The sequence below is a fragment of the Mytilus californianus genome, unplaced genomic scaffold (assembly GCF_021869535.1).
Source record: "Mytilus californianus isolate M0D057914Y unplaced genomic scaffold, xbMytCali1.0.p SCAF_8, whole genome shotgun sequence".
NCBI lineage: Eukaryota > Metazoa > Mollusca > Bivalvia > Mytilida > Mytilidae > Mytilus > Mytilus californianus.
This window is the reverse complement of record NW_026262734.1, coordinates 53,778,142-53,795,756: the sequence shown is the minus strand read 5'-3', so window position 1 is coordinate 53,795,756 and position 17,615 is coordinate 53,778,142. Positions and strand designations below refer to the sequence as shown.

At 32.9% G+C, this 17,615-nt stretch overlaps 2 protein-coding genes across 2 annotated transcripts; one reads left to right on the top strand and one right to left on the bottom strand.

Moving 5' to 3' along the window:
* Positions 1–494: 494 nt before the first annotated feature.
* LOC127712802 (potassium voltage-gated channel subfamily C member 3-like) lies at positions 495–3,254 on the top strand. The gene is made up of 2 exons (XM_052219413.1): positions 495–947; positions 1,927–3,254. Exons 1-2 carry the CDS (start codon positions 495–497, stop codon positions 2,878–2,880), a joined length of 1,407 nt encoding a protein of 468 aa, XP_052075373.1. The 3' UTR covers positions 2,881–3,254.
* Positions 3,255–12,602: 9,348 nt separating this feature from the next.
* Positions 12,603–16,078, bottom strand: LOC127711824 (potassium voltage-gated channel subfamily C member 3-like). Its single transcript, XM_052217976.1, has 2 exons — positions 15,623–16,078; positions 12,603–13,774 (listed from the first exon to the last, which is right to left on the bottom strand). The coding sequence occupies exons 1-2, from the start codon at positions 16,076–16,078 to the stop codon at positions 12,884–12,886; spliced, it is 1,347 nt and encodes a 448-aa protein (XP_052073936.1). The 3' UTR covers positions 12,603–12,883.
* Positions 16,079–17,615: the final 1,537 nt, after the last annotated feature.

The window sequence follows — 17,615 nt, the reverse complement described above, 5'->3', positions numbered from 1 at the left end:
GTGTATGTCATTTTACATTTATATTGAATTTTTAAATGTCCTATTAACGATCAATAAGCCTTATCAAAGTATTAAAACAACATTTATGATGGGATTAATTTGGATTAAGTACATTAGTGATACGTATATAAGATTTCGGCATGTATATAGTTACATTAAGTAACATTTCGCTTTACAGGTAATAGTAGAAAGTGTTCTGAAGGATATAATTTTAAAAATTCCGATTTCAAAAGGTCAAGCGGGATCTGATTTGAACATCTGAAATTGAGTCCGAAAAACCTGGAATTGAAGAGCAGCATTGCTATAATATAGACCAGCAATTAAATGGAATCATAGTGATACTTTATATTATCGACAATCGATCTGGACAGTATTTGAAAAAAAGTAAATTTAAACTATTGTCATAAACTGGATGTAATAAACAACTGGTCGAAAAATAAAATGTTAATTTGTTAAATGTTAAAACATTTTGTTAATGATCGACGATATTTAACATGACGATTGTGCACATTAACGTCGGTGGGACACTGTTTCAGACGAAATTATCTTCTCTTCAAAGATTTCCTGAAACTTTGTTAGGATCTATAACAACAACATCAGAATTTTACGATGAAGAAAATAAATACTTTTACTTTGATAGAAATCCAGAACTTTTTAATACGGTATTGGACTATTATAGAAATGGTGTTATCCATCTCCCAACACATTTGTGCGGATGGTTATGGAAGTCTGAATTGGAGTTTTGGAGAATTTCTTTAACAAATATTTCGGAATGTTGTTTCCAAACTTACATCAAATATGAAGAGAAAGAAGCTACAGCTGCAAAGTTAAGAGAAATATTTGCGACAAAGCCATTAGCAATGACATACTTACTTACTCCAATAAATAAAATTCGACACAAAGTATGGATGTTAATCGACGAACCTACTTCATCTAGATATGCTAGAGTAAGTAAATGTTAAGGTTGTAATGAGCCTGGCACAAAGTGTATCGCTCACCCTCAGCCTTGCCGAATGTCGACATTGGCCACTTATAACTATATAGAATCTATTCAATATCAATATGTATAGCAGGACTTAACCTGGCTTTTTCCAGAATTTTGCAAATTTTCGTTAATTTCTAAGAAGTCGTCCGTATCGGTTACCTTAAAATTGAACATAATTACATGTATGTGTTTGTTAGGACTTTTGAAAGGAGTGGTCTTCAATTCTGTAGGTTGCTTACATGAAAAGAGAATAGAAAACGTAAATAAATCATTATCCCTTCCTAAAGCCTGATTATTTAGTTTCCGAGATATTTTACAGGGCTCATTAGATCTCTTAGTTTTCGATGCAGCAATAAATTTGTATGTACCCGCTGCTTTGTTTGCACCTAATATCCTAGGTCAGGAACCTGTTGTTCAGTTGTTTGTCGTTTGTTGGTGTGGTTCATAAATGTTTCTCGTTTCTCGTTTTTCACATATATAGATAAGATCGTTGGTTTTCCTGTTTGAAGTGTTTTACATTATTCATACAATAACCAAACAATAGTATAATTATAGTAGTTTTAAATCATAATCCATTTCAGATTCGAATCAGATATTGTTTGATTTTATTCTTCTTTTAAGGGAGCTACCATTTGATATTATGAGGGGGGGGAGGCTAGGATGAAATTTGAAAAAAGGCAGGACAGGAGTATTGAGTAAAAAAAAGGCAGGATGAGCAACTTTGCAAAAAAAGGCAGGATGACAATTTCTGTAAAGAAAAATCTATAAACTTATAAAAAAAAAAGGCAGGACCGAATAGAGTGAAAACTAAAAAGGTAGGACAGTGTTAGAACTAAAACAATAGGCAGGACAAAATTTTTCATCCTAGCCCCCTAAAAATCAAATGGTAGCTCTCTTAGAAAAAAAAAACAACTAGTATAGACATGTGTTAATTTTTGTAGGTGTTCAGCATCATATACCTTGTAATAGTTATTGTGTCAGCAACTATACCATGCCTGGAAACACACCCAAACCTCCGAATACATCTTTACAATGATACGTCGATTTACTGGTTTTTCCTATTCACTCCTGACACATGGGTCAATACCGATAATCCGAAAGAAATCATGTTTACCACTACGCTTGAACCGAGTTGGCTTTTCGAATTAAACGTGTTTATTATTGTTTTCTTCACATTAGAATCTTTAGTACGGTTTATAACGTGTCCATCGAAAAGCAGATTTTTCTTGGAATGGTTGAACATTCTAGATACGTTTTTAAACATAACAATGTGGTCACGCTTTATGGTAGATATGTTTGCGAACGTTGATGCTGTACTTGAGAAAAAATTTGAAAGTTTGATGTACTTTTACAGTTTTTGTTCCGCTGCCTCTGTATTGCGCTTACTTAAGTTTTTTAGAGTTGCAAAACAGTACAACAGTTTGCGAGTATTATTTTTGGCAGTGAAAGCAAGTGTCAAGGAATTGGGTCTACTTCTGCTGACGTTTCTAATAGTTGCATGGGTATTTTCAAATTTGATTTACTACGCTGAAATCAAAGAACCGGATACTTTTCCAAATATGTTGGATGGATTATGGTGGGCAGTGGTTACCATGACTACCGTAGGGTACGGTGATATGTATCCAACAGGGGCTTTGGGTCGTTTCGTTGGGGCGATGTGTGCAATGTGTGGATTACTAGTTATAGCTATGCCGATAGCAGTCATTGCTGGAAATTTTGATGATCTGTACAAGAAAAACAATGAACGAGAAAGTTATAACGAGATTCAAAAAGAGAAGGACACAGAAAGAAAACTATCTATTAATTCAATCACTTTTAAAGATAACAAAATAGTTCCGTCCCAGAAGTCAAAAGTGGATAGTTATAATAAAACATTTCCGTCCATAGAAAAGTGAGGAATGAACATGTGCATAATTTGTTTTATATACGCTGATGGCGGATATTTGGTGCCTTTTTTTTAATTATTTCAGGTGACTTGAATGCATCAAGAATCAAAGTGTAGTGTTGGGAGGTAAACGACTATATTGTATTAAAGCGTATTTATAAATTGCAGGATAAAATCAATCTTTTTATTTTCGACACGAATCAGGAGGAAAGATTAGCGAGCCGCGTACGCGTTTTTCTTTCCCTTTTTTAGCACGTTGAAAATAAATTTGAAATTTTCAAATGTACGAATATGGTATGTATAATTGTTTCTAAACTGCAGGATAAAAACAGTATTCGAACATTGTGGGAGCATTTTTAATCTATTAGTACGTGCTACGAACAGTTTTTAAGGATGTTCGCGCCTCTTGTTTTCGAATTTTTGCCAGATATTCGGATTCCTCTGGTTTTATCCATGTAGTGCCATCAAAAAATTCCCCGCTAACCCCTACTTTTTTCATAACTTTATTACATTTAGTATAAAAAGCCATATTTGAAAATCATAACAAATATTTGTTTATTTCTTCATATGTTTTGAAAGAAAAAGGGTGCCAATGGTAAATGAATGAAAGTCTAGAGAGAATTATTTCCCGCAAAATTTTCAATTGCTTATATCTCGAAAACAAGCACACGGACCATTCATTTTTTTCTGCTTTTTTATTTCTTTTATTTATATGCTATCAGTTTATACCAGTCTTTTAAAAAGCTTGTTATTTTGAAACAGAGTAGCGACCATTCTTAAAGATCGTAATTTTTTTTGGGGTAATATTTCCCTACAATGTACGCATACTGTTTCTACAATTTCTTGTACCTAAATTTATTGACTTACTCAATATTGAGCGAAAATATTCTAGTAGTCTATTTATATTATAGTGATTAAGGTGGTACATAACACTACGGGTAGAGAACTCTGTAAAAATCAGCTGAACGTTTTAATCACGTACTATTGTTCAGGAAATATTAAGCTTCTCAATGATTAAAATTAGTGTTTGTCAAACTGCTATATATCCAATGAAATTTTTCAGATAAAGTGTGTGGTTCAAGTTTTTTGAATTTTTTATATTTTTGTCAAAAGGTCAAAGTAAATATTTTGTCAAAATTTTATATAAATTAAACGAGCCAAATTAATTTTAGTCAAAGTGTTTGGTACCACCTTAAACCTTTTATTAGTTTATGCCTATCGATATACGATTAATACTCATCAAACCTGTTTTAATTTTTTGAGTATTTTAACATCAGTCAATATTTTGAGTTGGTATTTATCATAATGCAAATATCATTTAATTTTCAATTTTTGATCATTAATATCTTTAAATGTTGTAACTTTTTCTCATTGAGCAGTTGTCATTATTTTTATGCCCACGTCACTTGTCTCAGAATTGAGTTTTTACCTATATGCCGTTTATTGCTATTTTGTGTGTTTTTTCTTTGATCTTTTTTTGTGATAATTTTTCGTTTCACGCTTCTCACTTGAAATAGAAAATTATCGTCAGAAACTTATAAGAGCGCATTTGACATTATCAATGTAAACATCAAAGACGTCATAGACACAATAGCGACAAGAAGATCATCAATGGTCTTTCAAACTCTAGTATGATTTTCAGCCACATCTCATCTCATGGCTGTCTCCCTTTGGTGAGAATGTTAATGAGAAACACCCTCACGTTTGAAAAAAAACACATCGATAATCTATCTTTAAAAATTATGTAAAAGTAGACAGAGGAACAAAATTCTGAGATAAGTACCAGTGTTTTATCTTACCATAAGTCTGTGGACTTTTATGGACCTGATGCTATCGATTAAGGCGGGGAGGGGGTGGGGGGGGGGAAGAAATGGCTAAACATGTCCAAGATTTACATCGTTATTGATGATTCTTGTTCTATTTCAAACACAATTGTTTTTATAAACCTGAGAGCTGCGGAGTAGGAAACGTGCAAACAATTGCATGTATAACATGGATATAGTCTCTCATGGGGCGAGGGTCCCTTTGAAGTGAGTGTAAAACAATAAGATATGTAAGCCAAAGATGTGGATGGAAAGTAACAATTCAAACACAAGTACAACATAAAAGAGTTTTAAAGTGGTCTGTAGTTTTTTTATAGGCCCTTCGCCATCTTTGTGAACATTCCAAACAATATCCTGACTCGCATGTAGTTTCTACTTCCTCTGGAAACTCCGGGCTCTAGATCAATTATAAAGATCCAGATCCCCTTTATTTTTCCTAAAACAGATTGTATGCTGATTATGCAAATTTAATGGCAATGACCATGCAATTGATCGAAATCTTTGAAATGTTCTTTGGTGGACTACATGGGATTTCTATAAAAAGCAGGGGACCGTGGGACTAATGAGCTGTCGGACTAATGGGCTGTCAGAATAAAGGAGTTTATCCGGGTTATATAGGTCTATTATGAACATCTACACTGATATACATATCAGTCTGTCTTATTTACACCAGAATCTGTCATATTTGGCGTGCAGCAACCTTGTAAAAAATTATATTTATTAAGCAAAAATTCCGAACTCAAAGGAAAATTCAAAAAGGAAAGTCCCTTATCAAATGCCAAAATCAAAAGCTCAAACACATCAAACGAACGGAAAACAACTGTCATATTCCTGACTTGGTATAGGCATTTCCTAATGTCGAAAATGGTGGATTAAACCTGGTTTTATAACTAGTCGTCATAAGCAACATCCGCGAGTCATCATAGCTATACTACAATAATCAATATCAGGCAGTATTGTAAAAGTTAATTATTTTTTCCATAATTGAAAAATTCATGTTTCATTCCATTACAAAAATGGACAGAATAATCTAATACCATAAGGTTGAATTCGATAAAATAAATAAAGTGATTTAATTTAAGATTTTGTTAGGATAAGTTAAAGCTTTCGAAATTTTATAATCCTCAATAACTATTTAAATAAACCTTTTAAATAAACATTATATTGATATCGCTTAATTATGTTACAATACATAAGGTTAAACGTAACACTATCGTTTAATTCTGTAACAAAAATATAAGGTCAATAAAGCGGACAAGTACCTTGTTTTCGTGGAACCTACAAGTCTGAATATTGAACCGAATCAATCTTGGCGATGAATTGATTGTTTGTTTTACGTCTAATGGCAACATAAATCATCCATAGCTAAGACAGAACAAATTCAGAAACATAATTACCCAGTAAGTCGGCTCTGCATCGTATATAATCCGGATGAAGGGTAGGGGAGTTGGCCTGTCACTGAAAATCGTGACATATAGGATTATTGCAATAATTTGACTTGCAAAATGTTAACTATGGAAGAATCCTCCGAATAACATTCCATTTGGAAGATGACGTGGCCGTGTATTTAAACATCATGCACAATAATTTCACATGTCGTCACATGTAAAAATCGTCCTATTTAAATTTGCAAAACGTCCAAATTGTAGAAGTTGGTAAATCAAAGCTTGCATTTCTGATTTGTCATTATTATGCATGTTAAAAATACCCTTTAAAAAGAATTACGTCCTCTCTCTACATTACAAGTATATGAACCCCAATAAACACTTATATCCAGAGAGACAAAGTGTGCTTGTATTACAACATGCACTTTCAATCTCTAGGAATATTGATGTATATTCGACGTGATACGACTTAAATATATAATGTAGTTAAAAGTAATGGTGCACATTGGCATTATATGATTAAGATTCTGTGAAAGTTAAAACGCATTTTTATCTGGGATCAATAAGGAGTTTCGGATACACAATGGTTACTCCCTTTTACCACGATAAAGCAATTGCAAAGTCAATGAACAGATAAGGACAACGTCAAAAATGATAAGGATTAAAGCAATAAAGATGCACCACAGCGCTATATGGTGACGATTTTGTGAAAGGTTCATTTTCTAATTTCGAAATTAAAATTTAGAATCATGGTCAATTATGCACTTTACAAAGTAATATGTACTCCTACGTAACACGAGATCATTTAAGGTGGTACCTAACACTACAGGGAGATAACTCTGTAAAAATCAGCTAAACGTTTTAATTACGTTGTGTTGTTAAGGAAATATTAAGCTTCTCAATGATCAAAATTAGTGTTTGTCAAACTGCTATATAACCAATGAAATTTTTCTGATAAAGTGGTTGGTTCAAATTTTTTGAAATTTTTATATTTTTGTCAAAGGGTCAAAGTAAACATTTTGTCAAAATTTTATGAAAATTAAACGAGCCAAATTAATATTAGTCAAGGTGTTGGGTACCACCTTAAGTTAACTTTTACAAATACATTATTTTAAATCAATACTTTTGTGTATTTAGATTATACACAATAAGTACAGTAATCATGAACGGTGTGTTCACGTTTCTCCAACATTTGATGTTAATAATTTCTTGTTGGAGAAACGTGATTTTTTTGGCATAGTGATTAATAAAATTTACCTGTAAATGGACTTACAGTAAATCCAGCTCAAATTAACTTTTCAATAATCTGACGGATTGATAGCTGAAAAAAGAGAACATTGAAGAAAAAAAACATTTCACCAAAGAGCACCAATATAATAACGAAACTAGTTTTCAATGGCATAGAATTATCAACAATATTAGCACAGATCGACAAATACACTACATAATCTTGAAGTTCAAAATTGCAGTGAGGTGAAAGTTTTTTCTCTGCGTTGAAGGATTCACCATGATTTTGAGATGAAGTACAGCAATAAAAGCGCTGATCCTTTAAGTTTACTTTGTGTGTGTGTGTGTTTTTGTTTTTTTGTTGTTGCTGAAAATGTACTGATTTAGTGTCACGGATGGATACCCCATATCCTTTGTTTTTCTATGTCCACTGTACAATCATACCATACATCGACCATAGTTAATCTAGTATACATGTATGAGAAACATTTATTGAGTGCTATTGAAAAGCAGCTTCTCTTTGTAAAACGTCACCAGTGTCTGAGCAGAAAGTTGATTAACCAGGGTTATGTCAAAGGATGTCTCATCTTTTTTTCTTAAAAGTTTCAACAGAAGATATCAAGACCTTGTTGATAAATATTTAAAAAATAATACTTGATGGTCTTGAAGTATAGATTCTAGACACTGACATTGTTTATCATCTTAATAGCGTGTTATAGTGTTCTTTTATTTGTCTTTGAAATTTATTACTTTTACTGTTTAGTCTATTTTTGGTAATACCCATTTGACGTGACTCGGTACTTATAGATCCCATCATTGTGTTATTGTGCTATGGTAAAATTTTGTATTCTTGTCTTTCGTTTTTGCTTTGTGCTTTGTCTATATGCTTTTTTGATTTTCTTTGTTGACATATTTGTTTTTTGTTTTTATAGTGATAAAGATTATAACACAATGTTGACTGCTGTACCCTTATTTTTGACATTTTTACATATGTTTTTTTTAGTTTTATTCACACATTGTTGTCAATATAATGGAATTTTATACAACTGTCATACAAGTGAGAGATTTAGCTAGCTATAAAACCAGGTTTAAACCACCATTTTCTACATGAGAAATTGCCTGTCCCAAGTCAGGAATCTGACAGTTGTTATCCAGTCGTTTGGTGTGTTTGCCCTTTTGATTTTACCATTTGATTAGCGACTTTCTGTTTTGAATTTTTCTCGGATTCGGTATTTTTGTTATTTTACTTTTCTCTCCAAGTACTCTGGCTTCCTCCACCCAAAAAAGCTGAACGCCACGAAATAGCACTATAGAGTTAAAAGTGGTGTTAACCTGCAATCAATAAGATATGTTTAGCATGTCACATTCAAACTCAGGCATTACGTGTACCAGCTCAATGAGATCTGCTCATTTGAAATCTTCACCAAGCTGAAATGGGTGATCCACCGCATAAATTAAAAAGACAAAGTCCGAATAAATATGCGGAACGAAAATGTTATTTTCTAAATAACTTTATTTTAACTCCAAAATTGTTTCTTCTTCTTCTGTAAATATATTTAATAGCTGTAATTATAGCTATTAAATATGCTTGCCGGAAAACACTTTTTTTATTTTAGATTATAATCGGAAGTTGAACAGTACTAGGAGAAGTTTTTATTTATTTTTAATTTTTTCTGAATTTGTTTATTGTTTTACATTTGTTACTAAAAAGTATAATATGAAAATTATATAATACATTGTATACGGGTCTCGCTATAACTTCCTAAAAACAATAATTTGAATTGCTATATAAACACCAAGTCCATCTGTTGTTTAACAGGGCGATATCTTTTTGCGCCAAAAATGAACTCATAACGTGATTTGGATTTTTCAAATGATGGAGAACCGTGAAATAATGAATTATGAAACTTGTATATTTTATAATTTACATCGATGGAACTTTATGTGAAACAATAAAATGTTGAAAAAGATATTAACAATGTCCCCCGCGTTGCACATATTTTATATTTCCAAGGAGCATAACTCTTTTAAAAACGTCGATCGTCCACCATTATAAAACTTGTCAGCGATATTGCTGATATTAACCTGTAGTATATGTTTTATAAAAAATCTGGCAAGAATTGTTCCCGTGAGAGCGCTAACGAGGCCATTTCCATAAATTTAATATGTCCACGGGCCATATTAAAACAAAAAGTTGACCCTCCAACATTATAGAACTTGTCCAAGATATTGCTGATATTAACCTATAGTATATTAAGTTTTAAAAAATCTGGTTAGAATTGTACATGTGAGAGCGCTAACGAGGCCATTTTCAATAAATTTAATATTTCCAAGGGGCATAACTCTTTTAAAAAAGTCGATCGTCCCCATTATAGAAATTGTCCGAGATATTGCTGATATTAACCTATAGTATAAATTTTATAAAAAATCTGGCAAGAATTGTACCTGTGAGAGCGCTAACAAGACCGGACGGACGGACGGACGCCCGGTATTTCCATGTCCCCCCGCAACGCGTTACGCGGGGGACAAAAAATATACCAAATTTAATGCAACCTTTATGATGAATCAACCAGCATAGAAAACACTTGTACTCTTAAAAGTACGAAATTTAATTTAGATTTCGTACGACAGAATTGAACTCGTACTAATTTACCACGATACTCATACCTAAGTGAAGTGATCCTTGTCAGACAGACATACAAGGGGATTTTTTCGTGTCTTGTATAAATACCCAATATCCCTGCATTTCCATAACATTGACAGGGTTGTTTCTAGTGGTTTGTAAAAAACGTACAAGATTTATTTGAATTTGGAATGTAATCTCTCATATTGTTACAGACTATTCTGAAAGATATTATAATATACTTTACTTTTCTCTATCAATCTATGTTTATCGAATTTGTTACTGTTCAGATATATATTTCTGTTGCTGTCAAGTAATTCAACAACTACCTTCATCTGCGCTTTGGTAGTGTACGTGGGAGTTTTGTTTCTGTATATTTACTTGCAAAGAAATCCGATCACATAGGCGCGTTAAATGTACCCGCAGGTGTTTTCGGAAGCGTTATTGAGGTGTTTTGCTTAAGTTCATGACCTCATTGTGACGGAGGGATAAATGACAGCAGTACAAGTGTCATCCCTTGACTTTTGTGTTTAGTTCTTGTGCGTAGTGATTTGGTGCCATGCAATTATACACCATATCTATCCCCTTTATTTCCATATGAATTTGAATTTAGAAAAACTAATATTGTATCATTGAAAAATTAAAACAACGATACATGTAGATTTTTATTTTTATTACACCCAACCAATAATGTCCGTAATTATTACAACCCATACAAAAACATATACCAGACAATTATAGACTTATATACATGTATCAGCATTGTCTCTTATGGTTCTATCCTCGTTTAATAATTGGAATCCTAACTTTCAATTTGTAGTATAGATAAACTCGATTTTTAACCTTCTAACACGTCCAGAAGATTAAAGACAGAAACAAATCTAAAAACGAGCATACTCTCTTCTGTTACAATTTTAACTGCGAACAAACGTATGCACAAACAAAATTCAAATTATTGATGAATTGGTAATGCCAAGCAGCAAACGATGCCTGAAATTTCAGTAAGATAACAATTTTATGTCGTGAACCTATGATTCTTTCTTTTACTATATAAGGAAACAGTTCGTTTCAACTGGTATTTGCAATTTCACCTAAATGCTATTACCAAGGATTTGAAATCACTGGTTCGACCAGACAGAAAATCTAACCATAGAGTTCCGCACTCAAAGCAAGTACACTTCCAGACCACCGATGCGGTTGTAAAAAAGTTTTTTGCATATCCAACAGGTCCAAATCATCGATCAATGGGCATTTTCGAATCATCTGTTTTTTCACCGGGTATTATTTCTTCTAACTACCCAACGACTGATGAAAACATCGTTATAAATATGAGACTAATGCAGTATGATTGAGAATGAGACTGACGACTGTCCACAATAGACGAAATGATATAGAAGGTAACAATAATTACAATTCCCATGGCAGGGATGGCATTAAACATGTTTGTGGATGACCAACCCTCCGCCTAATCTGGACATCATCAGATTCTTATTCCTGTTGGTTTAAGAATATGGCAAATTAGTTGAGGTTTACTATATTTGGTACGAGATATATTTTTATAGTACAGACGATGATACATTCTTTGACTGACATATTGTTTGATTTTTTGAATGGTGAAAAAATCTTTTGTCAACGATTTCTTATAAAGCCAAGTACAAATAAAAAAACAACGTGCATGTGGTTGTCTAATACACATTTTCTTACATTTGTGAAAAATGGAAATTCATACAACAGTATAACGAGAAGAGGAGAAAGATCATGGCATATTGAATCTCATTTCAGAGAAGTTCAGTCAGGAGTTCCACAGGGTTCCATACTAGGACCTTCACTTTTTATAATATTTATCAATGATTTATTTCTTGTGAATGCTTCAAATACTAATATTGACAAATTATAAAAGTTACAAAAGAGGGCACCAGGGGTCATTTTGAATGCAGGTTTTGATACCTCTTCATTAGTTATGTTTAAAAAGTTAGGATGGCTTTCCATTTATAATGATTAAATATTTCATGTCAATGATGGTATATACGTGTGTGAAAAATCTAGCACCTGATTATTTATCTGAACATTTTTTAAGTTGCTTAGTTGTTAAAAAATACGCATTAGGATCATCTTTCCAAAATAATACATTTGTTCAACGATATGAAACTAATTATGGTATAAGTACATTTATGTATTCTGGAACCTTGTCGTGGAATTCCTTGCCTTTGACTTTGAAAGAAAGTAAAAGTATATATATTTTTTTTTAACCAAAATGTCAAGCTTATCTCTTGAAAATACAAGAAAAGAACTTTTTGCCGTTATAATGTAACAATTCAACTATAAAAAAATACTTTTGTATTTAAGTAAATGGCAATTGTCTACCTGTACTATATATGTGCTTTTGTTTATGTATTATAGTCTTTTAAAAATTGTGTATTCTTATTTAGATTAAAAGGCTACGGGGCGGATTAACTGTTTTGTTAACTGTGTAACCTTCTGTAAGTAAAGAATTTATTATTATTATTATTATTATTATTGTGTTCTTCGATTTCTGAAGAGATGTACAAAATTATATAAGAGGATGGATTCGACAAACTAAACCACTTATGCATTTTCAAGAAATGAATATAATCACATCAGCCTTGCTTCACACAATTCAAATAATTCACAATGAAATAATAACAAATGTATGCACAGAATGAAAGAACATGATTTGCTGAACAACATATATACAGTAGACATACGGAATAATAAGTTAAAGTATATGATCCTATTTAAAATTTGATTTTTTTCTATATAAATAATACGCCTAACCATCAATCTTTACTCTTTTATTATTTTTTTAATTCAATCAACGGAAACTATATCGACCTTTCATAAGACATTTTACTTTCTAGATGGTTACATTATTCGAATAACCTCAAACTGGATATTTGTATGGCATCTATTCATTTGTTTATTCCAAATTATTGATTATTTATTAGCTGGGTTAATGCTTGAAGTATTGCATGCGGTTTTTGATGTGTTCGATTTATGGCTCATTTGCACATTAGCGTAAGCCTCCCGTTCTTCATTTTGCCTACATAGGTTATCAAAATTACTCGCAATGATTGCTATTGGCATAGCTAGAACTAATAATCCGCACAAACTACACAAAACTCCAACTACCCTTCCTAATGGACCAACAGGATAAACATCTCCATAACCGACAGTCGTCATGGTTACAACTGACCACCAAAAGCCGACTAACATATTTGGGAACGATTCTGGTTCTCTTATTTCTGTGTAATATATCAAGTTTGCAAACATCCAACCAAAGACAATAAATGTGATCAGAAGCAACAACAGCTCTTTTACACTGTCTTTTATAGTTATAAACAATATCCGTAGGCTACTGTACTGTTTTGCCAGTCGAAAAAATCTAAAGAGACGCAACACCGATACTGCTTCACAAAAGCAAAGGAAGTAAGCCAAACGTATGTTAGTTATTAAGTCATTCCTGTAGTTTTGTATAACTCCATATCGTATCCACATAATGACGAACAAGTAAATATCCAAAATATTGAGCCATTCTTTCAAAAACCGTTTCCTGAATGGACATGTTAAAAAGCGAAATACTGTCTCTACTGAAAAGAAGACATTAACTGCTAGATTCGTTCTATACAGCCAAATAGGCTGTTCACTAGTTGCCAAATGCATCTCTTTTGGATTATCTTTGTTCATCCAAAATTTTAAGTTTATATACTCAGCCTTCTTCAAAAATGCATCGGTATTTGTGTGTTCTATTCGAATTCCCGGATGTGTTATCAAGCATGGTAAACTTGCAGAAATTAAAACTATGCTTAAATATACGAAACTGAAAACCTAAAAGAAAATACAAAAAAACATTGAAATACAACTATTCACATACACATTGTGTGCTTTTTTTGCAGAAAATAAAATTATCATGCATTTATAAACAAGATGTGGTATGATTGCCAAAGAGACATATATTTTTTATTATCTAGCAATGTCCTCTTTCAAATCCAGGAATCGTTTAAGTCAAACGCGGAACAAGATCAGACCTACAAATCAGATCTCACTCGAAACGTTGAAATTTGAGTTTATAAACAAATATTATTTCTTTTGCATGCCTTAAACTTTTGTTTTCTTAATCATCTATTATTTTAAACTTTTATAAGCGTAAACATAAATAAACATGTCAAAGTCGAAGTCAAAGTCGAATATAATTTTAATGTAATTTGCTAATTTTAGAGCGATTCTGAGTCTCATATAGCATGTTACTTTCTCTTCGCATGCAGATAAACTGAAATATATAATTTAATAAAATATTACTGTATAATATTTACTAAGTATCCCCAAAAATGGTCAGACAACTCAGCCTGAAAACATAATGTTTTGTCGCATGAAGCAAGAACCCTATGTAGAGCTTGATGCATTGCAATCATAGTAGTCCATTTGCAATTTTAGTTTAGTTCAGTTTTGCATCAGAGACGTTCCAATCTGTACAATATTCAAAAGTTTTAATGTTTTCTGACTAGGTGGAAGAATTACCAAGTCTTACATTATGACAATTATATTTGTTTTAAATGTGATTGATTTGCTGTCTGATTGAGGTAATTCCGACATCTCTTTAAATGAAAAAAACTACCAAAAGTATAACGTAAACATATATTTTAAAAGTAAATATAATTGTGAATGGAAACTGGGAATTTGTCAACGATACAAAATCCCGATAAAAGAGAAAAAAAAAAAAACCCAGCCCAATTAAGGCCACCAAAGGGTCTTCAACGCAGCGATAAAATTCTACACCCGGAGGCGGGCTTCAGTTGAACCCTTAACATTAATGTATACTAGTTCAGCGAAATGGACGCCACACTAAACTTCGAAACATATAAATGAACTAAAATAAAAAAAAAAAAACACACACACACAAGACTAACAAAGGCTAGATGTTCCTGACTTGGGACAGTCTCATAAATGCAGCGGATTGTAACATGTTTTGTGAGATCTCGACCCGTCACGTTTCCCTATGGTGGAATGAACAAACACACAGCAATACACATAGTAAAACTCTGTTCAAAAGAAGTCAGATTCCGATGTTAAAAAAGTTATCAGAAGAAACTTAGCAAACTGACAATGATTAAAGGACTATCGGCAGTTAATGACATGCCAGCTCCAGACCTCAATTAAACTGAATTTAAAAGATTATGTCTTCATCATACGAAGATCAAGCACAATCCCTCTAGTTAGGGTTTTGGAATCAAGCCCTCATAAATTATACGAGAATAAACCGTAACATGCCAACTTGTTTTTAAAATAAATGTGCTTATTTCCGATGCAAAGACCAGATGTGTGAATTAATATTAATTAAAAGCCCATCTTAAATGAATTTACAACAGTATCGAAACTATATCACCCTGATTGGTCTTTTTTTTAGGTGAGCTTTTGAGTTGATTGACTTTTTTATGTTTTGTCACCATAGAGAATGAGATTTGAAAAACGTAAAACATGTCTGCACGTTGATTTATATTAACGAAAGATGTGAGAGACTGTTGTGCATACCATTAGTCCGTCGTTCATATTTGTTTGATCTGAAATATCATGTAAGGAGCCGATTTTTATATAAATAAACTCACGGCGTTATTTATACATGTACTTCTGTGCTAAAAAACAACATATATCTTATTGAAAGTTTACAAAATAACTTACTCTGGCCCAAATGGACGAAGACGGTTCATCAAGGAACAGCCATAGTCTATGACAACATTTTCCTAAGACAGAGGTTGAAGTGCATTCCGATTGGTTCCGAGTAAAAAACACGGCTCTTAACATATTTGAAATATTCACCCTTTTCTTATATGATGACACTGTCTTATAACAACATTCGGAAATTTCAGTTAGAGGTATTTTCCAAAATTTCAGTTCAGTTTCCCATAACAATCCACAGAGATGATTCGGAAGATGAATGCAACCATTTCTGTAAAAGTCTAAAATTGTATTAAAAAGTTCTGGGTTCCTGTCAAAATAGAATGACTTATCCTCATTGACGTAGCAATCTGATTCAAAGGAAATTGATCCAAGAAGCGTGTTGGGATACTTTCGAAGGGTCGACATCTTTGCTCTAAATACTGTTCCACCAACGTTTATACAAATTTTGTCATCCATTGAGGCCTAAGAGAAAAAAAGGAAATCATTAGTGTTTTTTGTTTTACGCAATAACTTAACACAATTCACTATACATATGTAATGCATTTCATGTAATTCAGTCTACGCAATTGTACCCAAGTATCAAAGCGAATATGATGACCAGCGACATTCATCTCGTATTAACGAGATAACAGATTTGTATAGTCTTGCTCGAACACTACAACCATGTTAACCACATAGTTACATGTATGAAACGACATAATTTTCAGAAACGAAATTCCACGTCATTTGTTCTCTGGTGGAGAGTAGTCTCATTGCCAATCATACCACATCGTCTTTTTATATGAATCTTCAGTACCTATTAAACATGCATTTCAAAACTAAAATAGAATTTTACAATTACATGTTTATGTATCTGTAATCAATTACGTTGGTCAAACAGATAATTGTATTTGTATATTAAGCACCTCAAACTTCCATTTTAATTTAAAATTAATCAAATAAGGTGTCTTTCATTCGATGTCCATACATTTTGACTGTAGATGGTAGCACAGTACTACTGTTAGGACACCTTCCTTGATCATCCAAGTTTTGTAGTTTTCGAGTTCTAGCAGTAATGTCGTAAACCTATTTAGTCGTCAACAACGATTTGATCGATATATAGTTGGTGTCGTTTTGCCTTTTCAAACTAACGTCCAACCATACATGTGAAATAAGAAACATCTTATTAAACTACGGAAAAAGTTGGACAATAAGCAAACAAAGACGAATTGACAAGGATGACTACAGGTATTGCTACCAAAAATGCTACCCGTTCCAAATATGACGCTTTAAAAGGCTCACATATGAATCAATTCCAAACCAGAGTGTGCCCATAGTACACAGATGCCCCACTCACACTATCATTTTCTATGTTCATTGGACCGTGAAGTTGGGGTCCAAATTCTAATTTGGCATTACAATTAGAAAGATCATATCATAGGGAACATGTGTACTAAGTTTCAAGTTGGTTAGACTTCAACTTCATCAAAAACTACCTTGACCAAAAACTTTAACCCGAAGCGGGACAGACGGTCGGACGGACGAACGGACGCACAGACCGAAAAACATAATGCCTCATAGGTGTGGCATAACAATAGAAAACTAACGACAAGACATATGATAAGGCATTTTTAAAATAAGTTTTGACAGACAGTAACCAACAATAACCATGGGATAACAAGCTACTGCGTGGCTTAGGACAGGTACATGTAAATGCTCTTTTGTTCCGACGTTGGAAAGTTCCGGGCGGAAAGAACTAACTAGCCGCAAAGTTCCGGAGGAACTTATTAAGTAGTTACTTTGTTCTTCCTCTGGTTTAAAAGTTCCACCGGAACAAAGTGACTAGTTGAAAAGTTCCAACGGAACATATCAACTAGTTAGAAAGTTCCTTTTTGCCAAATTAGTCAAAACCGGAACTAACAAACTAGCCCAAAAGTTCCAACGGAACTTATCAACCAGTCACAAAGTTCCATTTGGAGAATTGATGCAAAGAACCAGATGAGGAGGGTGGTAT